This window comes from Salmo salar, chromosome ssa15 (assembly GCF_905237065.1).
Source record: "Salmo salar chromosome ssa15, Ssal_v3.1, whole genome shotgun sequence".
Classification (NCBI taxonomy): domain Eukaryota; kingdom Metazoa; phylum Chordata; class Actinopteri; order Salmoniformes; family Salmonidae; genus Salmo; species Salmo salar.
Window position 1 is genome coordinate 64,587,646 of NC_059456.1, and position 18,864 is coordinate 64,606,509.

At 41.7% G+C, this 18,864-nt stretch overlaps 1 protein-coding gene across 1 annotated transcript; it reads right to left on the bottom strand.

Annotated features, from left to right (window-relative positions):
- Positions 1–12,012: 12,012 nt before the first annotated feature.
- On the bottom strand, positions 12,013–17,325 carry LOC106571910 (dual specificity protein phosphatase 7). Its single transcript, XM_014145465.2, has 3 exons — positions 16,569–17,325; positions 15,513–15,941; positions 12,013–14,075 (listed from the first exon to the last, which is right to left on the bottom strand). Exons 1-3 carry the CDS (start codon positions 16,933–16,935, stop codon positions 13,765–13,767), a joined length of 1,107 nt encoding a protein of 368 aa, XP_014000940.1. The 5' UTR covers positions 16,936–17,325; the 3' UTR covers positions 12,013–13,764.
- Between the last annotated feature and the right edge of the window lie 1,539 nt (positions 17,326–18,864).

Below are 18,864 nucleotides of genomic sequence, written 5' to 3' on the forward strand. Positions count from 1 at the left end.
AGCATTGAATAACACATTCATAATGGCAAAAAAATACATTAAAAAAAGTATGAATAAGGAGTAAGATTTTGAAGTGTCTGTCCTATATCTAAGAGATGTAAGAAAGCGCAGGAAATATAAACTCAACAAAAAAAGAAACGTGTGTAAATATTTGTATGAACATAACAAGATTCAACAACTGAGACATAAACTGAACAAGTTCCACAGACATGTGACTAACAGAAATGGAATAATGTGTCCCTGAACAAAGGGGGGGTCAAAATCAAAAGTAACAGTCAGTAGCTGGTGTGGCCACCAGCTGCATTAAGTACTGCAGTGCATCTCCTCCTCATGGACTGCACCAGATTTACCAGTTCTTGCTGTGAGATGTTACCCCACTCTTCCACCAAGGCAAGTTTCCGGACATTTCTGGGGGGGAATGGCACTAGCCCTCACCCTCCGATCTTCGCTGGCCATGGCAGAACACTGACATTCCTGTCATGCAGGAAATCACGCACAGAATGAGCAGTATGGCTGGTGGCATTGTCATGCTGGAGGGTCATATCAGGATGAGCCTGCAGGAAGGGTACCACATGAGGGAGGAGGATGTCCTCCATGTAATGCACAGCGTTGAGATTGCCTGCAATGACATCAAGCTCAGTTCGATGATGCTGTGACACACCGCCCCAGACCATGACGGACCCTCCACCTCCAAATCGATCCCACTCCAGAGTACAGGCCTCGGTGTAACGCTCATTCCTTCGACGATAAATGCGAATCCCGTAGGCGACGTTGTTGCCGGTGATGTCTGGTGAGGACCTGCCTTACAACAGGCTTACAAGCCCTTAGTCCAGCCCCTCTCAGCCTATTGCGGACAGTCTGAGCACTGACAGAGGGATTGTGCATTCCTGGTGTAACTCGGGAAGATGTTGTTGCCATCCTGTACCTGTCCCACAGGTGTGATGTTCGGATGTACCAATCCTGTGCAGGTGTTGTTACACATGGTCTGCCACTGCGAGGACGATCAGCTATCCGTCCTGTCGCTGGAGACTCCGGACTGCGGACCGTCACTGGAGACTCCGGACTTTGGCTCGTCGCTGGAGGCTTCGGGCCATGGATCATCACAGGAGGCTTCGTGCCATGGATCATCACTGCAGGCTTCGTGCCAAGGATCATCACTGGAGGCTTCGTGCCATGGATCATCACTGTAGGCTTCGTGCCATGGATCATCACTGGAGGCTTCGTGCCATGGATCATCACTGGAGGCTTTGTGCCATGGATCCCCACTGGAGGCTTCGTGCCATGGATCATCACTGCAGGCTCCGGGCCATGGATCATCACTGGAGGCTTTGGGCCATGGATCATCACTGGAGGCTCCGGCCCATGGATCACCACTGGAGGCTTCGTGCCATAAGCCGTCTCAGGAGGTCCCGGACTGTAAGCCGTCTCAGGAGGTTCCGGACTGTAAGCTGTCTCAGGAGGTTCCAGACTGTGGGCCGTCTCAAGAGGTTCCGGACTGTGAAACGTCGCCGGAAGCTCTGGACTGGGAACTGTCGCCGGAAGCTCTGGACTGGGAACTGTCGCCGGAATCTCTGGACTGGATACTGTCGCCGGAAGCTCTGGACTGGGTACTGTCGCCGGAAGCTCTGGACTGGGTACTGTCGCCGGAAGCTCTGGACTGGGAAGGCGCACTGGAGGCCTGGTGCGTGGAGCCGGCACAGGGCTTACCAGGCTGGGGAGACACACTGGAGACTGGGTGCGTGGAGCAGGCACAGGGCGTACCAGGCTGGAGAGACACACTGGAGGCCGTGTGCGTGGAGCAGGCACAGGAGATACCGGGCTGGGTGAGCAGGGACCCTTGGCATCTTTCTTTTCGTGTTTTTCAGAGTCCGTAGAAAGGCCTCTTTAGTGTCCTAAGTTATCATAACTGTGACCTTAATTGCCTACCGTCTGTAAGCTGTTAGTGTCTTAATGACCGTTCCACAGGAGCATGTTCATTAAAAACCTGTTAGGAACAGACGAATAATCAATGGTATAGCGTGGCGCGAACTACAAATACCTCATAAATGCTATAACTTCAATTTCTCAAACATATGACTATTTTACACCATTTTAAAGACAAGACTCTCCTTTATCTAACCACATTGTCTGATTTCAAAAAGGCTTTACAGCGAAAGCAAAACATTAGATTATGTCAGGAGAGTACCCTCCCAAAAATAATCACACAGCCATTTTCAAAGCAAGGATATATGTCACAAAAACCAAAACCCCAGCTAAATGCAGCACTAACCTTTGATGATCTTCATCAGATGACACTCCTAGGACATTATGTTATACAATACATGCATGTTTTGTTCAATCAAGTTCATATTTATATCACAAACCAGCTTTTTACATTAGCATGTGATGTTCAGAACTAGCATACCCACCAAAGACTTCCGGTGAATTTACTAAATTACTCACGATAAATGTTGACAAAAAACATAACAATTATTTTAAGAATTATAGATACAGAACTCCTTTATGCAATCGCGGTGTCAGATTTTAAAATAGCTTTTCGGTGAAAGCACATTTTGCAATATTCTGAGTACATAGCCCGGCCATCATGGCTAGCTAATTTGACAACCACCAAGTTTGGCCCTCACCAAACTCAGATGTACTATAAGAAAAATTGGATTACCTTTGCTGTTCTTCGTCAGAATGCACTCCCAGGACTTCTACTTCAACAACAAATGTTGTTTTGGTTCGAAATAATCCATAGTTATATCCAAATAGCTCCGTTTTGTTCGTGCGTTGAGGTCACTATCCGAAGGGTGACGCGCGGGCGCATTTCGTGACAAGAAATTTCAAAATATTCCATTACCGCACTTCGAAGCATGTCAAACGCTGTTGAAAATTAATTTTTATGCTATTTTTCTCGTAAAATAGCGATAATATTCCAACCGGGCGACGTTGTATTCATTCAACCACTGAAAGAAAAACATGGAGTGGTCTCGTGCACGTTCACTCCAGTGTCATTGTTCTCAGCAGGACCACTCACAAAAACTCCTGCTGTTTTTCGCCCAGAGACTGGAGAGCTCTCATTCCACTTTCTGGCTCCTTCTTAGAGCCAATGGAAGCCTTAGAAAATGTCACGTTACAGCAGAGATGCTGTATTTTTGATAGAGATGCCCTAGAAGGAGAACAAATTGTCAGACAGGGCACTTCCTGTATGGAATTTTCTCAGGTTTTGGCCTGCCATATGAGTTCTGTTATACTCACAGACACCATTCAAACAGTTTTAGAAACTTTAGAGTGTTTTCTATCCAAATCTACTAATTATATGCATATTCTAGTTTCTGGGCAAGAGTAGTAACCAGATTAAATCGGGTACGTTTTTTATCTGGCCGTGAAAATACTGCCCCCTATCCCAAACAGGTTAAATGTTTATGGTTCATTGAAAAAGCATGATAAATAGTGTTTAAACCCTTCACAATAAAGATCTGTGAAGTTATTTGGATTTTTACGAATTATCTTTGATTTAACACATTTTTTGGAGTAGCCACAAAACTACCTCCATACTTCCATTTATTTTTTAAACCGGTACCGGTTACGTTCAGACGAGTCCCGTGAGACTTTTGGAGGTTGTAGAGGAAAACGGAGACCAGCATCTCTAGTTTAAATGGATGGATTCTGATGGGGATTTTTGTATTATGTTACTTAGATTGACAGTCAATAGACTCTAGTTTCTATGTGTTTATTTATTTTTTAAATGGTATTATGTGTCTGTCATTGTTACGTGTCCTGTCCTTATAAGTTATTGATGATGCATGCTGTGATAAAACAATTTCCCTATTTATACTCTACTCTACTGTACAGTAGATACATTGAGGATGTGAATAAAATACATTCATACTAAACTACAAGCTAAGTATAGACACCAAGTATTAGGCCTAACTCAAAATGTAGCAAAGAGTAGACTTAGAACTCTTACTGAACAAAATGCTTTCATTCTCTATTATTAAGATCTGTGGAACAACGTTATAGAAATTAAGTTATTCAAGTCACGTCACCTCATCATATGCTGATGAAAACCTTGTACCATTCAAGCTTTTCCTAAGAACATGAAGAATATCATAATTGTATGATCAACACTTTCCCATGATTGATTTGAATGTAGGCTTATGTGTTGATGTATCTACACAGTATTGTGTCTTTGTCATGAAGGTTATCAAGCTTGTTTCCAAAAGAGCTCAGCTGATTATCAACGGAGAGTGTCTCAGAGATACCACTGGAAAAACATAGAGATGAAAAGAAGAATATGTGTCAGTGATTGGCCTTAGCATATGTGCAAAATTAGTTGAGACTAGTCTGTGTTTTGAATTTGGAGATTTGTATTCTTAGACTCTACAATATCACAAGAATTTCTGAAAAACAAATAAATAGAGGTTTATATAACTTTCAAACAGCCCTGGGATGTTACACAAAACACTAGCATGATATGTAGGTGTCCATGTACCCTAGTTCTGCCATCCCCATTTTCAAACACACTCCTCCATCTCTGTGTGGGAGAGTCCACGCTAATGCTAAATCCAGAGTTTGGCTCGTTCCATTACAGAGATGGAGGTGGAGGAAGCGATGCTAATGGCCTTATATGTGATTCATGGATTCAATGGAATTAAACTGTAATCCCCCAAGAACAGGAAATAATATAGTGACGACAGTGCATTACATTCCAATGTGGTGCATGTATACGGTCTTAGAATTAGTTGTGACTCGGGGAACCCTGGAGATTCTCAAGGAACCCCTGGAGTTCCTCAAGGAACCATTGCTGGTCAATGGTTTCTATTTGCCCCTTCGGTTAATTAAGGGGTTCTTGGAGGAACCTTTAATGGTTCAATGTAGCAAAGGGATCCTGGAGGAACCCTGGAGTGGAGGCGGGGGTTAGTAGTGGTGTTGCTTCAAGATAGATCTTTATTTGGCCACCCGTTAGCGTAAATGTAATTCCTGTTAATCTGTTCTGGTGTATTGTCATCACATGTTAAGGTTGAAAACTGACAGTCTTGTAGCTTCAGTGAGTCTAACAGAGGTGTATGAGTTCCTCAAGAGCCTATAAAAATCCCAAAATTGGAATAGTTACCACTTTATTACTGTATGTAATCAGCAATGGTATTAATATTATATTAGAATATGTAATATGCAAAATTATTTGCAGTGTACAAATTTAACATGATAAACAGGAATGACAGTTACACTAACGGGTAGAGAAAAATAACTATCTGAAAGCCACGCCTCCAATAAGCCAGGCCTCCAATCTGATAGGCTGCCACCTCTACAATATATTATTAAAACGGTTAAAAATGTAAAGGCTCCGGTAAAGGCACCTTTACACAGCGGTTCCTCGAACACGCTTTTCAGAACTAGAAACGCAACCCAAAAGGTTCTTCCATGCACCTTTACTTCTAAGAGTGTAGTTCTGTGAAATGAAAGCTAAAGGATGTAAACACAATGCTGATATAAACGATGTGATCTGATCGGCAGGAGAAATGTGACTGTTCAACTCCTTGCTGGTTTTGTTTTGTTTGACCACTGGTATTATTTCCTCATTGGCAGTGCACAGGCAATTGGTGAGAATTATTTCCCTGGTATCTAGTAGCATACGTGAGGATTGGTTCCGTATGACCCAGTTCATCAAATATGTTGACAAGATTACTTTCAGATCACATCTAGCTTTAAGGCCTAATTCAGCCTCTACATCTCTATCCTGGCTAACTAAGATAGGCCAAATCAACATGAGGCAGGGGGAAAAAAAACATGTAATTCTGCCTGCTTTTCCAAACTGTGAGATTAGGATTATTCTACATTGAGAATGTCTGCCATCCACAGGCAAAGTGTGACCAGGGAAAAATCCTCCCAGTGATGACGGCATAGATTCAAATGAGATTCTCTTTCACACTGGAAAAGCTCAATGGTCTGACACAGAACTGGGAAAGAACAGAGCATACTCCTGCTCTCTACTCATTTATTTTCATGACTGAAGTGAATATCAGATCATTGTTGTACTAGTGTACAAGTGATAGATCTAAAATGAATAGGTTTTAGGAATACTCTATAATGTCAGTCTTGGAGGGACTGATTGAAAATGAACATCTACTGTACTATTATCCCATTGGTCAGACCTCACTTTAAAATGTGATTTATCGCTTGGAAACTCTCCAGGTTCAACGAAGGATAAACAAATAAGTCAATTATTCCAGACATGCTTGTACCATTGAGTCAGTGGCAGCTGTGAGATTATCTTATAGTCAAGCAGCAGGTGTGGAGCAGCATGAAGGGCTTCTGATCTCTGTCTCTTTCCCCTCTCTAACACACACACGCACACTCTATGTTTCTCGCACACACACACACACACACACACATGCTCACATACAAACACACACAGTCACACACATACTGTACAGTCACAATGTCGACTCTCTCCTTCACCTTCCCCCTCTCTTTCTCCCACTCTCCCTGCCTTTCTCTCTCCATCTCCTTTTCCCCCTCCTCTCTCTCTCCCTAAAACCCTGTCAGTCTCAGAGCACATCTGCTTCCCGTGCCACCACTGCTGAGCAAGCAGTGATTTAACCTCTGCTTCCCTTCGCTAGTGATTACAACAACATGACAAAAATACTCCACTAATCTCTTTGAGTACATTGACTGAAACATCACAAAACAAGGCAGGACAGAGGCAATATACCTGCTTAAGAAGCTTTAATGTGCCAAGATGGATAATTAATGAATCAATGATGTCATGACACACAGAAGTAAATCATGTTTCCATTCACATTAAATGCTCTCACACAAAGTCTAGTACCTTAGCAGCCTACACTAACATACACTATATGACCAAAAGTATGTAGATACCTGGTCGTCGAACATCTCATTCCAAAATGGGCATTAATATGGAGTTGGATCCCCCCTTTGCTACTATAAAGGCCCTCACTTTTCTGGGAAGGCTTTCCACTAGACGATGGAATATTGCTGTGGGGACTTGCTTCCATTCAACCACAAGAGCATTAGTGAGGTCGGGCACTGATATTGGGCGATTAGGCCTGGCTCGCAGTCAGTGTTCCAATTCACCTCAAAGGTGTTCAGTGGGGTTGAGGTCAGGGCTCTGTGCAGGCCAGTCAAGTTCTTCCACACCGATCTCGACAAACCATTTCTGTATGGACCTCGCTTTGTTCACGGAGGAATTGTCATGCTGAAACAGGAAAGGGCCTTCCCCAAACTGTTACCACAAAGTTGGAAGCTCAAAATCGTCTAGAATGTCATTGTATGATGTACCGTCTGACTGCCAGATGGTGAAGCGTGATTCATCACTCCAGAGAAAGCATTTCCACTGCTCCAGAGTCCAATGGTGGCAAGCTTTACACCACTCCAGCTGACGCCTGGCATTGCGCATGGTGATCTTAGGCTTTTGTGTGGCTGCTCGGCCATGGAAACCTGTTTCATGAAGCTCCCGACGAACAGTTCTTGTGCTGACGTTGCTTCCAGAGGCAGTTTGTAACTCAGTAGTAAGTGCTGCAACCAAGGAAAGACGATTTTGCACTTGGTGGTCCTGTTCTGTGAGCTTGTGTGGCCTACCACTTTTCGGCTGAGCCATTGTTGCTTTTAGATGTTTCCACTTCACAATAACAGCACTTACAGTTGACCGGAGAAGCTCTAGCAGGGCAGAATATGAAAGTCACTGAGCTCTTCAGTAAAGCCATTCTATTGCCAATGTTTGTCTATGTAGATTGCATGGCTGTGTGCTCGAGTTTTATACACCTGTCAGCAACGGTGTGGCTGAAATAGTCAAACGCACAAACTTGAAAGGGTTTCCACATACTTTTGAATATACAGTGCATTTGGAAAGTATTCAGTGCATTCGGAAATTTCTAAAACGTGTTTTCACTTTGTCATTATGGAATATTGTATGAGGACATTTATTTTTATTTTATCCATTTTAAAACAAGGCTGAAACGTAGTAACAAAATATGGAAAAAGTCAAGGGGTCTGAATACTTTCCCGACTGTATTATTTGTTCTCTCACGTTTAATCCGATTGTACAAATAATAGTGGATCGCGAATGATACAACAGGAATTCCTTGAAAACATACAGTTGAAGTCGGAAGTTTACATACATTTAGGTAGGAGTCATTAAAACTCGTTTTTCAACCACTCCACAAATTTCTTGTTAACAAACTATAGTTTTGGCAAGTTGGTTAGGATATCTACTTTGTGCATGACACAAGTAATTTTTCCAACAATTGTTTACAGACAGATTATTTAACTTATAATTCACTGTATCACAATTCTAGTGGGTCAGAATTTTACATACACCTAGTTGATTGTGCCTTTAAACAGCTTGGAAAATTCCAGAAAATGATGTCATGGCTTTAGAAGCTTCTGATAGGCTAATTGACATCATTTGAGTCAATTGGAGGTGTACCTGTGGATGTATTTCTCGGCCTACCTTCAAACTCAGTGCCTCTTTGCTTGACATCATGGGAAAATCAAAAGAAATCAGCCAAGAACCCCTTGAAAAAAAAATGTAGACCTACACAAGTCTGGTTCATCCTTGAGAGCAATTTCCAAGAGTCTGAAAGTACCACGTTCATCTGTACAAACAATAGTACGCAATTATAAACACCATGGGACCACGCAGCCATCATACAGCTCATGAAGGAGACGCGTTCTGTCTCCTAGAGATGAACGTACTGTGGTGCAAAATCCCAGAACAACAGCAAAGGACCTTGCGAAGATGCTGGAGGAAACAGATACAGAAGTATCTATATCCACAGTAAAGCGAGTCCTATATCGACATAACCTGAAAGGCCTCTCAGCAAGGAAGAAGCCACTGCTCCAAAACTGCCATAAAAAAGCCAGACTACGGTTTGCAACTGCACATGGGGACAAAGATCATACTTTTTGGAGAAATGTCCTCTGGTCTGATGAAACAAAAATAGAACTGTTTGGCCATAATGACCATCGTTATGTTTGGAGAAAAAAAGGAGGAGGCTTGCTAGCCGAAGAACACCATCCCAAACATGAAGCACGGGGGTGGCAGCATCATGTTGTGGGGGTGCTTTGCTGCAGGAGGGGCTGGTGCACTTCACAAAATAGATGCCATCATGAGGTAGGAAAATTATGTGGATATATTGAAGCAACATCTCAAGACATCAGTCAGGAAGTTAAAGCTTGGTCGCAAATGGGTCTCCAAATGGACAATGACCCCAAGCATACTTCCAAAGTTGTGGCAAAATGGCTTAAGGACAACAAAGTCAAGGTATTGGAGTGGCCATCACAAAGACCTGACCTCAATCCTATAGAAAATTTGTGGGCAGAACTGAAAAAGCGTGTGCGAGCAGGGAGGCCTACAAACATGACTCAGTTACACCAGCTCTGTCAGGAGGAATGGGTCAAAATTCACCCAAGTTATTGTGGGAAGCTTATGGAAGGCTACCCGAAACGTTTGACCCAAGTTAAACAATTTAAATGCAATGCTACCAAATACTAATTGAGTGTATGTAAACTTCCTACCCACTGGGAATGCGATGAAAGAAAGAAAAGCTGAAATAAATCATGCTCTCTACTATTATTCTGAGATTTCACATTCTTAAGATGCAGTGGTGATCCTAACTGACCTAAAACAGGGAATATTTACTAGGATTAAATGTCAGGAATTGTGAAAAACTGAGTTTAAATGTATTTGGCTAAGGTGTATGTAAACTTCCGACTTCAACTGTATGTTGTACATAATGCTTTGGAGAATTCCAAATTAATTGTGAAAGCAGGAGGCAATGGATTGATGGGGAATTATGCGATACCACAGATGAGCTCTGCCTCAGGATGAAGTGGTATATGATTTTTATAATCGAGGCATACTTTTTACACAACAGATGTCAGGGAATTTCCAAATAGGAAGTGTTGTAGTATCTACCAATTAACACTGTATATGTTGCTATAGGAAGATTCTAGCACCTCAAACTTGTGGACAGATCTATAACTTATTTTTAACTTTGCTTCCTGATCAGGGCAGGGTACTTCCCATTATCCCCTGCCAGGGTTGGGGAGTAACTGATTACAAGTATTCTGATTACAAACATTTTTGACTGTAATCAGTTATGTTACCAGCAGAAATATTATAATCAGATTACAGATACTTTTAAAAAATGTGCTAATTACTTCTTGGATTACTTTTGAAGTAAAAAAGGATGTTTGCGGAAATAACATACAATGTGAGTCTGTTCCACCGGAGCGAGTCAGACCACAAGTCAGAAACCAGTGTGACACACCAAATGCGTTTGATGGATCCTTTTTTTTCTTTTAACGCCTCTTCAGGGGAAAGTAATCAGATTACATTACTGAGTTTATGTAATCCAAAAGTTACATTAATGATTACATTTTTGGACAGGTAATTAGTAATGAATTACATTTAGAAAGTAACCTACTGTCCCCTGCAGTGTTACGTTGCCGTGGAAGCTATCTCAATCAGCCCTATATCACTTCGGATGTGCCTCAGCGCTAAACCTCATTGGCTGTTCGATTGAAGCTGCAATGTCTGCACCATCAGCCAGACGTCTGGCTGTCAGACATCTCTCCTTGCACGTAAGGTCAGTTTGGCTCCATGGCCTCTGACTGGCCTAGATATGGGTGTGTGGCTCTTAGACATAATCACAGGTGTTTCCTGCAGGTATGCAGTCTGCCAGGTTGTCATGCTAGGAAAACCCTTACACACCAGGGTTGTATTGTTAGGCAAGTCTGGTCTGTGTTACTTTCAAAAGAAGACAATGGCAGATGAGGAATTTTTTTCTTGACATTGGGGACATTTAAAGAAAATGATGTTATTTAATTTAGTTATGTTACATCCTTTTCAGTGTTGTACTTATGAAGATGGAACTGGACAAGAAACAACCCATGCCTGGCGTTCTCCATTTTAAAACCCCATAGTGAGCTCGGATACTCTGCTGTCATTTTCTGTTGCACCTCATTTTCCTCAGCTTAGCTCAGGGCTACGGATATCATAGGCTTAGCCTCAGTTCATAACTGCTTCTTCTGAAAAAGAGGAATTGCATTGCCTGAGAATCATGGCTGTTTTGGCCTGGATCAGAGGTGTGATGAATGTATAAATCTCCCTGGTGCACCAGACCAGGGTTTGGAAGAGCTGAGGCTTGTGGAGGGCTAGCCTCTAGCTAATCATCAGTCCTTAGTAATGAAACCTCTGAGGTAGGGATATTTCGATGACAAGGGGACCCGTGAACAGGCAAAAACATATTTTTTTTGCAAATAATTAACATAAAGTATTCAATATGCTCTCTTAGGAGACATGAGTTTATGTGTGTGCTAATGTGAACATATCCACAGTAAAAAGTTACCCCCACATCACCCTCCCCAAACGTCAAACAGGACCCGAGGACGTAGCGACGAGCTCTCATTTCCTCTTTTCAAACGAGACACAGCAGCTTTTGGATATGAGAAAAACAAAACAAGTATTACTGCATTTACCGAAGAAACACTGAAACGTTCGTTCTGAGAATGAGACACCAGCTTAACATCCTTTAAAGAAAACTTTCTTAGTATGGATGTTAGTCATCAAGTAAAATAGGCCTTAATTGTCACACAATGGACATGTTCCAGCTCTATGCTGTCTCATCTTCCCCTTCTCTCTGAGCAGGGTGACTCCGAGTGAGTGACTGGGAAGGGAAGTGGCTGTGTTGTGGTTTCAGAGATCTGGCCCTGCCACCCGTCCTTCTCTCCATTAGACGCCCTGCATGGCCACAACAGACAGGAAGCCAGGCATCAGAGTGGACAGAGAGCGGATATCTCACCACACCTACAGCCTTGGGCCTTGTGCTGCACAAGACAACATGACACAGACAGACAGCCAGATAGTGGCTGACTGCATTGGACTTGATATTCTTCAATATAAATGTTGAGTGACTGAGTGTTGACTGAAAGTAGCCTAAGCTTTGGCACAGCAGTAGACCTGCATAACAATAAGACAGTAATAACACAAGAATACATAGCCCATTTGAAAGTAAAAAATATACAATATATTTGTTGTATAAACTTGTACATAAATGTCTTGTACATTTAGTTTTACATACACTGTACATACTGTAATCGGTCAATTTCACATCCTTCATGATTCAGAGAAAAGGTCACCCGTTACCAAGCGAATCTTATGTACATCTTTAACAAACCCATACCAAATAAACACAGCCCTTTGATGTGTTTCAGATGCCATAACAAGATACAGATGTGTTGTATAAAAATCCCTGAAAATGTCTCTCCGTGAGGTAAGAAAAAAATTGGCATCATTATCACGAGTTTCCTTTCATTCCCTCTCTCTCATATTCGCTAAAACATTCAACTTCGATTACTGGCAAATACAGAACAGATCAAAACACACTGTGTTTCCTTTAACATGGTTCCGCCACAGGAAGAGTAGCTGCAGGCTGAAGATTGTGTCTTTACATGACTTTTACATGACTTAATAAAACAAGGTAAAAATGTCCATTATGGATCATAACTATGATATACAAGTCATTAATGTCAAGCATGGCAAATGACAATCCAATACTATACCCAGGTCCTTGGTTAAAGACAGTTAAGTGTTAACTTAGAAGGTATTGTAAAGGCCACAGGAACAACAGGCATAAGAGGTACAGTATACAGAAGTTAATCTTGATTACATGCAAACAATGCAATGTTATTATAATTACCACAATTTACAAGAGCTTTGCAAAAAAAAAAAAAAAACTAATGTGTTTCAACCTTTAATATTTTGCAGAGGGTGACCCTCTCAATTCAACAAAGGTAAAACTGTAACATTCTGACATAATGTATGGCATTCTTACATTATGGAATAGAAAACACAAATATTTACTCTGAAGATGACAGCAAAGTAGAGAACATAACATAACATTAGCTGACAAGTGCTTTCAATGAACACTCCCTTCTGATGTTAACTGCAAATGACAACGTCTAGAACAGTCATCAATAGGAAGGTTACAAAGTCATTCAAGGCCAACTTAAAGTAGCCCAGGCCCCTCAGCAAGAGTACCATTCAAAACATCTCCTTTTGGTCCCAGAAAACAATGATTCACATTCTGCTTGGCCAACCTCACCCTTCAGAACAAGACATTAGCCACAGTTGTTCTGAAAACAACTGACACATCCACTTTCCAGTGGGTGAATATGAAATAACAGTCACCTCATAATAATTACATTTCTTGCAATAACCATTGCATACCATCATTCACTATTATACACACTAAGCCTTTTGGATTACTTGAGTAAAACATTAAAGGGATACTTTTGGGACTTCAGATCAACTTGTCCATACCATTTGTATGTCTCTGCGTACAGTTTGAAGGAAGTTGCTAACTAGCGTTAGCGCAATTGCTCACTAACGTTAGCGCAATTACTGAAAGTCTATGGTAACTGTTAGCATTGGTTCACAAAATGTCCTCTAACTTCCCTCATACTTGACACAGAGACATAAAAATGTTATCCACAAGTTCATCTGACTCTGGGGAAGTAGATAAAGGGCCTCATTGCCAAAATCCTGAAGTATCCCTTTAAGGCATCAGACAGAGCATGTACTGTTTTAAGCATAATGGCGGGCACCGTGTTCTATGAAAATCCATACTGAAATCACTTGCTTGACAGGTGAGTCTTCTCAGTCTCCACAAGCTGGAGTGCCAGGTGTATTTTCTTTTTCCTGACAGGCAACACTGATAAAACAACATGGCCACCAAACCCGTCTTCTCCGTTTCCTCACGTTGACTCCAGCGTGTCCAGCTGGAACACATTGTGATTGGTCGGCGTGGTGAAGTAGAGCTGCTCATTGGACGAGGAGCGGTTGTCACATGGGCTGTGCAGCCCCAGTGTCCTCTCGAAGTCCAGCAGCTGGCCCATGAAGTTGAAGTTGGGTGAGATGTTGGACTTCTTCCTCTTGACAAAGTCGTAGGCGTCGTTGAGTGACAGGTTGAGCCTCTGCATCAGGTAGGCCACAGTCACGGTGACAGAGCGGCTGATGCCAGCCAGACAGTGTACCAGGACGCCACACTGCTTGGACCGAGCCTCATCTACAGGTACAAGTGAGGAAGAAGGTCAGTTCGGGTTAAATAGCACTGGCTGTATGATCAGAACACATAGCCCTAAGACTTTCAGGGTGTGGGGCCCAACAAAGAAGAGGTAACATGGGCCAACACAGAAGAGGTAACATGTAAGCCTACTTCTTATTGTTTGCTCAGAAGGATCAAGGGAGACCGTAATTAGACCTTTATCTTTGTTGAATGACACACCTCCATTAATCAAAAGGAATACTATGTATCGTGAGCTAATCGCAGCCATTCCACAACCCTCTATCATGGAGTCACATTAAAACATAATTCTTAGATTCTTCATGATTTATGTTGCTGTTGAAAGGTGTAATACTACATACACAATTCAAGCTAACTTTATGTGACACCCCAGAGCATGACCCAAGGCTGTGTCACTGAATGTTTTCACATCCTCTGCTTTATTGTGACAGTGCTACATGCAGACTACTGATGCCCGGAGCTGTCAGTCCTCAACTTAGCTAGCTCGTCTTCATCATGTGCTGCTGTACGCCTTTGACATTGAGGTTTATTATTTCTACAGTAAACATCCACTTCAATCTACACAAGAACAGGCCACATATCCTCTTTCGAGCCAAGAGAAGCAAGCAAACAAGTATGGTGAAACGCCCTGCACTAAACCTAACCCACAACCAGGATGTGTCAGAGTCAGAGTCATGACCTGATAACCAAACACAGGCAGCCACAGAGAGTGGAAGCCATGTTTCCTTCCTCTACCACTAACCCCACCGACAAACTATCACCATTAACACAAGAAGGTTTCAGGTGCTGCTGTGGGTTTCAGTATGTTTTTAAGTTTTTTTTAAAGATTTGTTTTCCCCATCTTAAAATAACAGACATACGACACTAGCAATGATCTAAGAAGTTCCTCTAGGTCAGTGCTCAGTAGCAAGGGACTTCATTCCAGCTCTCTTTTTGAGAAGTTATGTTGAATTGGGACATTGATAACCGGAATTGAAAATCTAAGTAAAAGCCCTAGGTTCATCACACAAGGGGGTTTCAGTGATGAGCAATGCAATGAATATACCAGGAACTGAGAGATAATAATGATTCATATCATAATCAAAATATGACTAAAGTAAAACAAGAACATTAGGTGGCTAGGAACCAACTTCCTCTTTCTCACTGTAATAAACAGAAGTGTATGATATTTATGTCATTTAGCAGACACTCTTATCCAGAGAGAAAAAAAATGTATACATTTTCATACTGGTCCCTTGCCGGAATTGAACGCACAACAGTGGTTTTGCACGCGCTATGCCCTACCAACTGAGCTACACGGGACATCATATACTAGATGTGCCTGTGTATCATTTCCTATAGGCCTCATTCATCAAATATATTAACTCTTGGAACACAATGTGATCGATCATGTTCTCTCCCACCTAGTCGGCTACTCACCGATGAAGGATATGGCCTCTGGAAAGAACTGGGACAGGTTCTGACTCCAGTGGTCAGAGATGGGGATCTGCTTGTACTTGAAGAGGCCGTCATGTTCAAACATGTTGGGGAGGTTGGGCGTGACGTTCAGGATGTACTTGATGTTGTACTGGCCCAGCACATCCAGGTTGGTGGAGTCTTTGGCACAGCCCAGGTAAAGGTAGGGGAGGATCTGGACAGGGAAGGCAGGTTGGTTGTTGGGAAGGGGACTCTCCTCAGACTCGGTTGCGCTGCTCGGCTCGCGGTCCGACTCACCATCGGAGAGATCGGAACTGATCCGGAGACTTCCAAAGCCTAGGACGGACAGCGGTGGAGAGGAGCTGGGACAGCAACTGTCCAGGAGGGTCTCACAGTGCTCTGAGTACTCGGTCTGAAACTTCACAAATCCCCCTAAGATCAAAAGATCCAAGGAGTTATAATGGTGTTTGTTCACTGTGCTATCCTATGCATCTCAGCCAAGCAAAATATTCATATAATTATTTTCTACTATTCAAAGTGTAACAACTGCACAGAGATTGGGAATAAATATGATTTATTAGAGTTGATATAATTCGTGATATGTGGTCTAATGAAGTAATAGGCTATAATATATTTTGGTTATTATGAGTAACATGAATAACGTGATCAGGGCTGAGTAAATAACAATTTCATGTTATGTATACTATAACTAAGAACTGCATTGGCAATAGTTCTCCCTTTCACAGCAGACCATTCATGAAATGCCTGCCCTTTTCCTGTAGTAGCAAAACATGGCGCAGCCATTTTGGAATTTTAATTGACACTCTCAGTCACACTACTTCTCAAAGTTTCAGAGATAATGATGTACATTCAAAACTAAGATGTATTATAAATACTATCTATATAATTAAGATGTATTCATTTGAGTTGTTTGTCTTTATATTTATGAGAAAAACATGTATTTGTACCCTATTTTACTTACAGTGCCAGGAAAGTTATGACTACTATAGGCTACATTTACCAAAACTTGAAAAACAATATGGCAAACATTTAACTTGCCTTCCAGGTAATATGCCTTACAGCCGTCGTCCCATAGTTTCTGAAGAAGTAGTCCCAGAACCGAACCAGTGGCCCCATCCTGCCAGTCCACAGTGCACTCGTCGTACAGAATCACTGTATCCGTATTACAACGTCTAACGAATTTCTCCTTGTCTTCGTGGTTTGGGATGATAGTTCGGATGGGTATGTTGCCTTTCTTGAACCTTCGCAGCATCAAGCCTGGTATGGCCAAATTGATGGCCGTTTCTATGTGGGATGATTCATAAAGTTCGTGCGATCGGCAGTCCAACAAAAGCAGCGAACTTCCCCCGGATTCCAACTCTACTTGTAGCCATTCTACGCTTTTACTTGGCGTCACATTAGTCATATCGAACGAAATATCATGTTACATTCATGCAAGTAATACATAAATGTCGCTACATTGTACACAGAGTGACGAATAACTTCGCAGGGCAAACACTGTTAACGCGTTAACCTCAAACATCAAATCTCAAATGTTGCGATAATGACATACTTCTAATGCATCACTTTCTTTAGAGCGGGAGCGTTGATTTCCCTACTCCAATGTCCATCTGACCTTGTAGGTTACTCACCACTTATCCACTCACCCAGGTAAGCAAATACTAGTAAAAAAAAAATCCTTTGAAATAATAACACCAGACATTAATACACTATCAACTTTCTACACTGACAATCGCACTAGTTGGAACACGTTCTCCTTTTGCCATTCCGATGCAGAAGAAATGTAGTTGACAGTGGAGAAACTCAAGAGGGAGGTGCTTCAATTTAAAGACATAGAAGGAGATTGCTAAATTTGTTTTATGATCCCTCCTATAGGCTAGTACTGTGTAATCAATAACCTATTGGGTAGTGTTTTATGATGTTGACCGTTTTTAAAATGATGAAATTAGGCCTACAGAAAATACGTTATTCAATTGCATTATTAAAACAGGTCTATTCACTCATTTATGATGTTAAAAAAGTAAGCTATACAGCATCATTAATTGAAGCCCACTACCTGCTCTTTTCTTTTTTGTCGCTTGTATGCAGTGGTGGTTCTATTCTTGGTCAATGTGTGGTCATATCAATGTAAATATTTGCATATGAACTAAACACAGTTCCACAGTTTAGCCTTAATGATTGTTTTACTGGATGCTTGCCAAAACACAATATTTGAGATTATATCCTGTTATATCATTGAACCTTATCCTCTCCATTCTCATGTCATGCTGGTTTTGAAAAGGGCTTGGTTGATTTGGGATTCTGTTGGTGGGGGAACAGTCCCCTAAATTGTCTGCTTTCCTTTGATCATTTTGTATAGAATTCCACGCAATTACTAGTGTGTTGTATGCTGTCTGCAGCTTTTCCTTCCTCTACCTCTCACATAGCCTACACCCTGCCCCTACCCACTGATTTTATCCTCTGTCACTGTCGGATCCATTATCTGTGATCAGAGCCATAGTGTAGTTTCTTTACAACACCAATGCTACATTCATATAATGCTTAAGCCCTGATTATCTTAGCCCCTAACCTTTTCAGAAACACTGACCTACCTGGCCTACACATACAGTACCAGTCAAAAGTTTGGACACACCTACTCATTCCAGGGTTTTGCTTTATTTTTACTATTTTCTACATTATAGAATAATAGTGAAGACATCTAAACTATGAAATAACACATGGAATCATGTAGTAACAAAAAAGCGTTAAACAAATCCAAATATATTTTAGATTTTAGATTCTGCAAAGTAGCCACACTTTGCCTTGATGACAGCTTTGCACACTCTTGACATTCTCTCAACCAGCTTCATGAAGTAGTCACCTGGAATGCATTTCAATTAACAGGTGTGCCTTGTTAAAAGTTAATTTGTGGAATTTCTTTCCTTTTTAATGCGTTTGAGACAATCAGTTGTGTTGTGACAAGGTAGGGGTGGTATACAGAATATAGCCCTATTTGGTAAAAGACCAAGTCTATATTATGGCAAGAACAGCTCAAATAACTTTAGACATGAAGGTCAGTCAATTCGGAAAATGTCAAGAACTTTGAAAGTTTCTTCAAGTGTAGTCGCAAAAACCATCAAGCGCTATGATGAAACTGGCTCTCATGAGGACCGCCACAGGAACCAGAGTTACCTCTGCTGCAGAGGATAAGTTCATTAGAGTTACCAGCCTCAGAAATTGCAGTCCAAATGAATGCTTCACAGAGTTCAAGTAACAGACACATCTCAACATCAACTGTTCAGAGGAGACTGCGTGAATCAGGCCTTCATGGTCAAATTGCTGCAAAGAAACCACA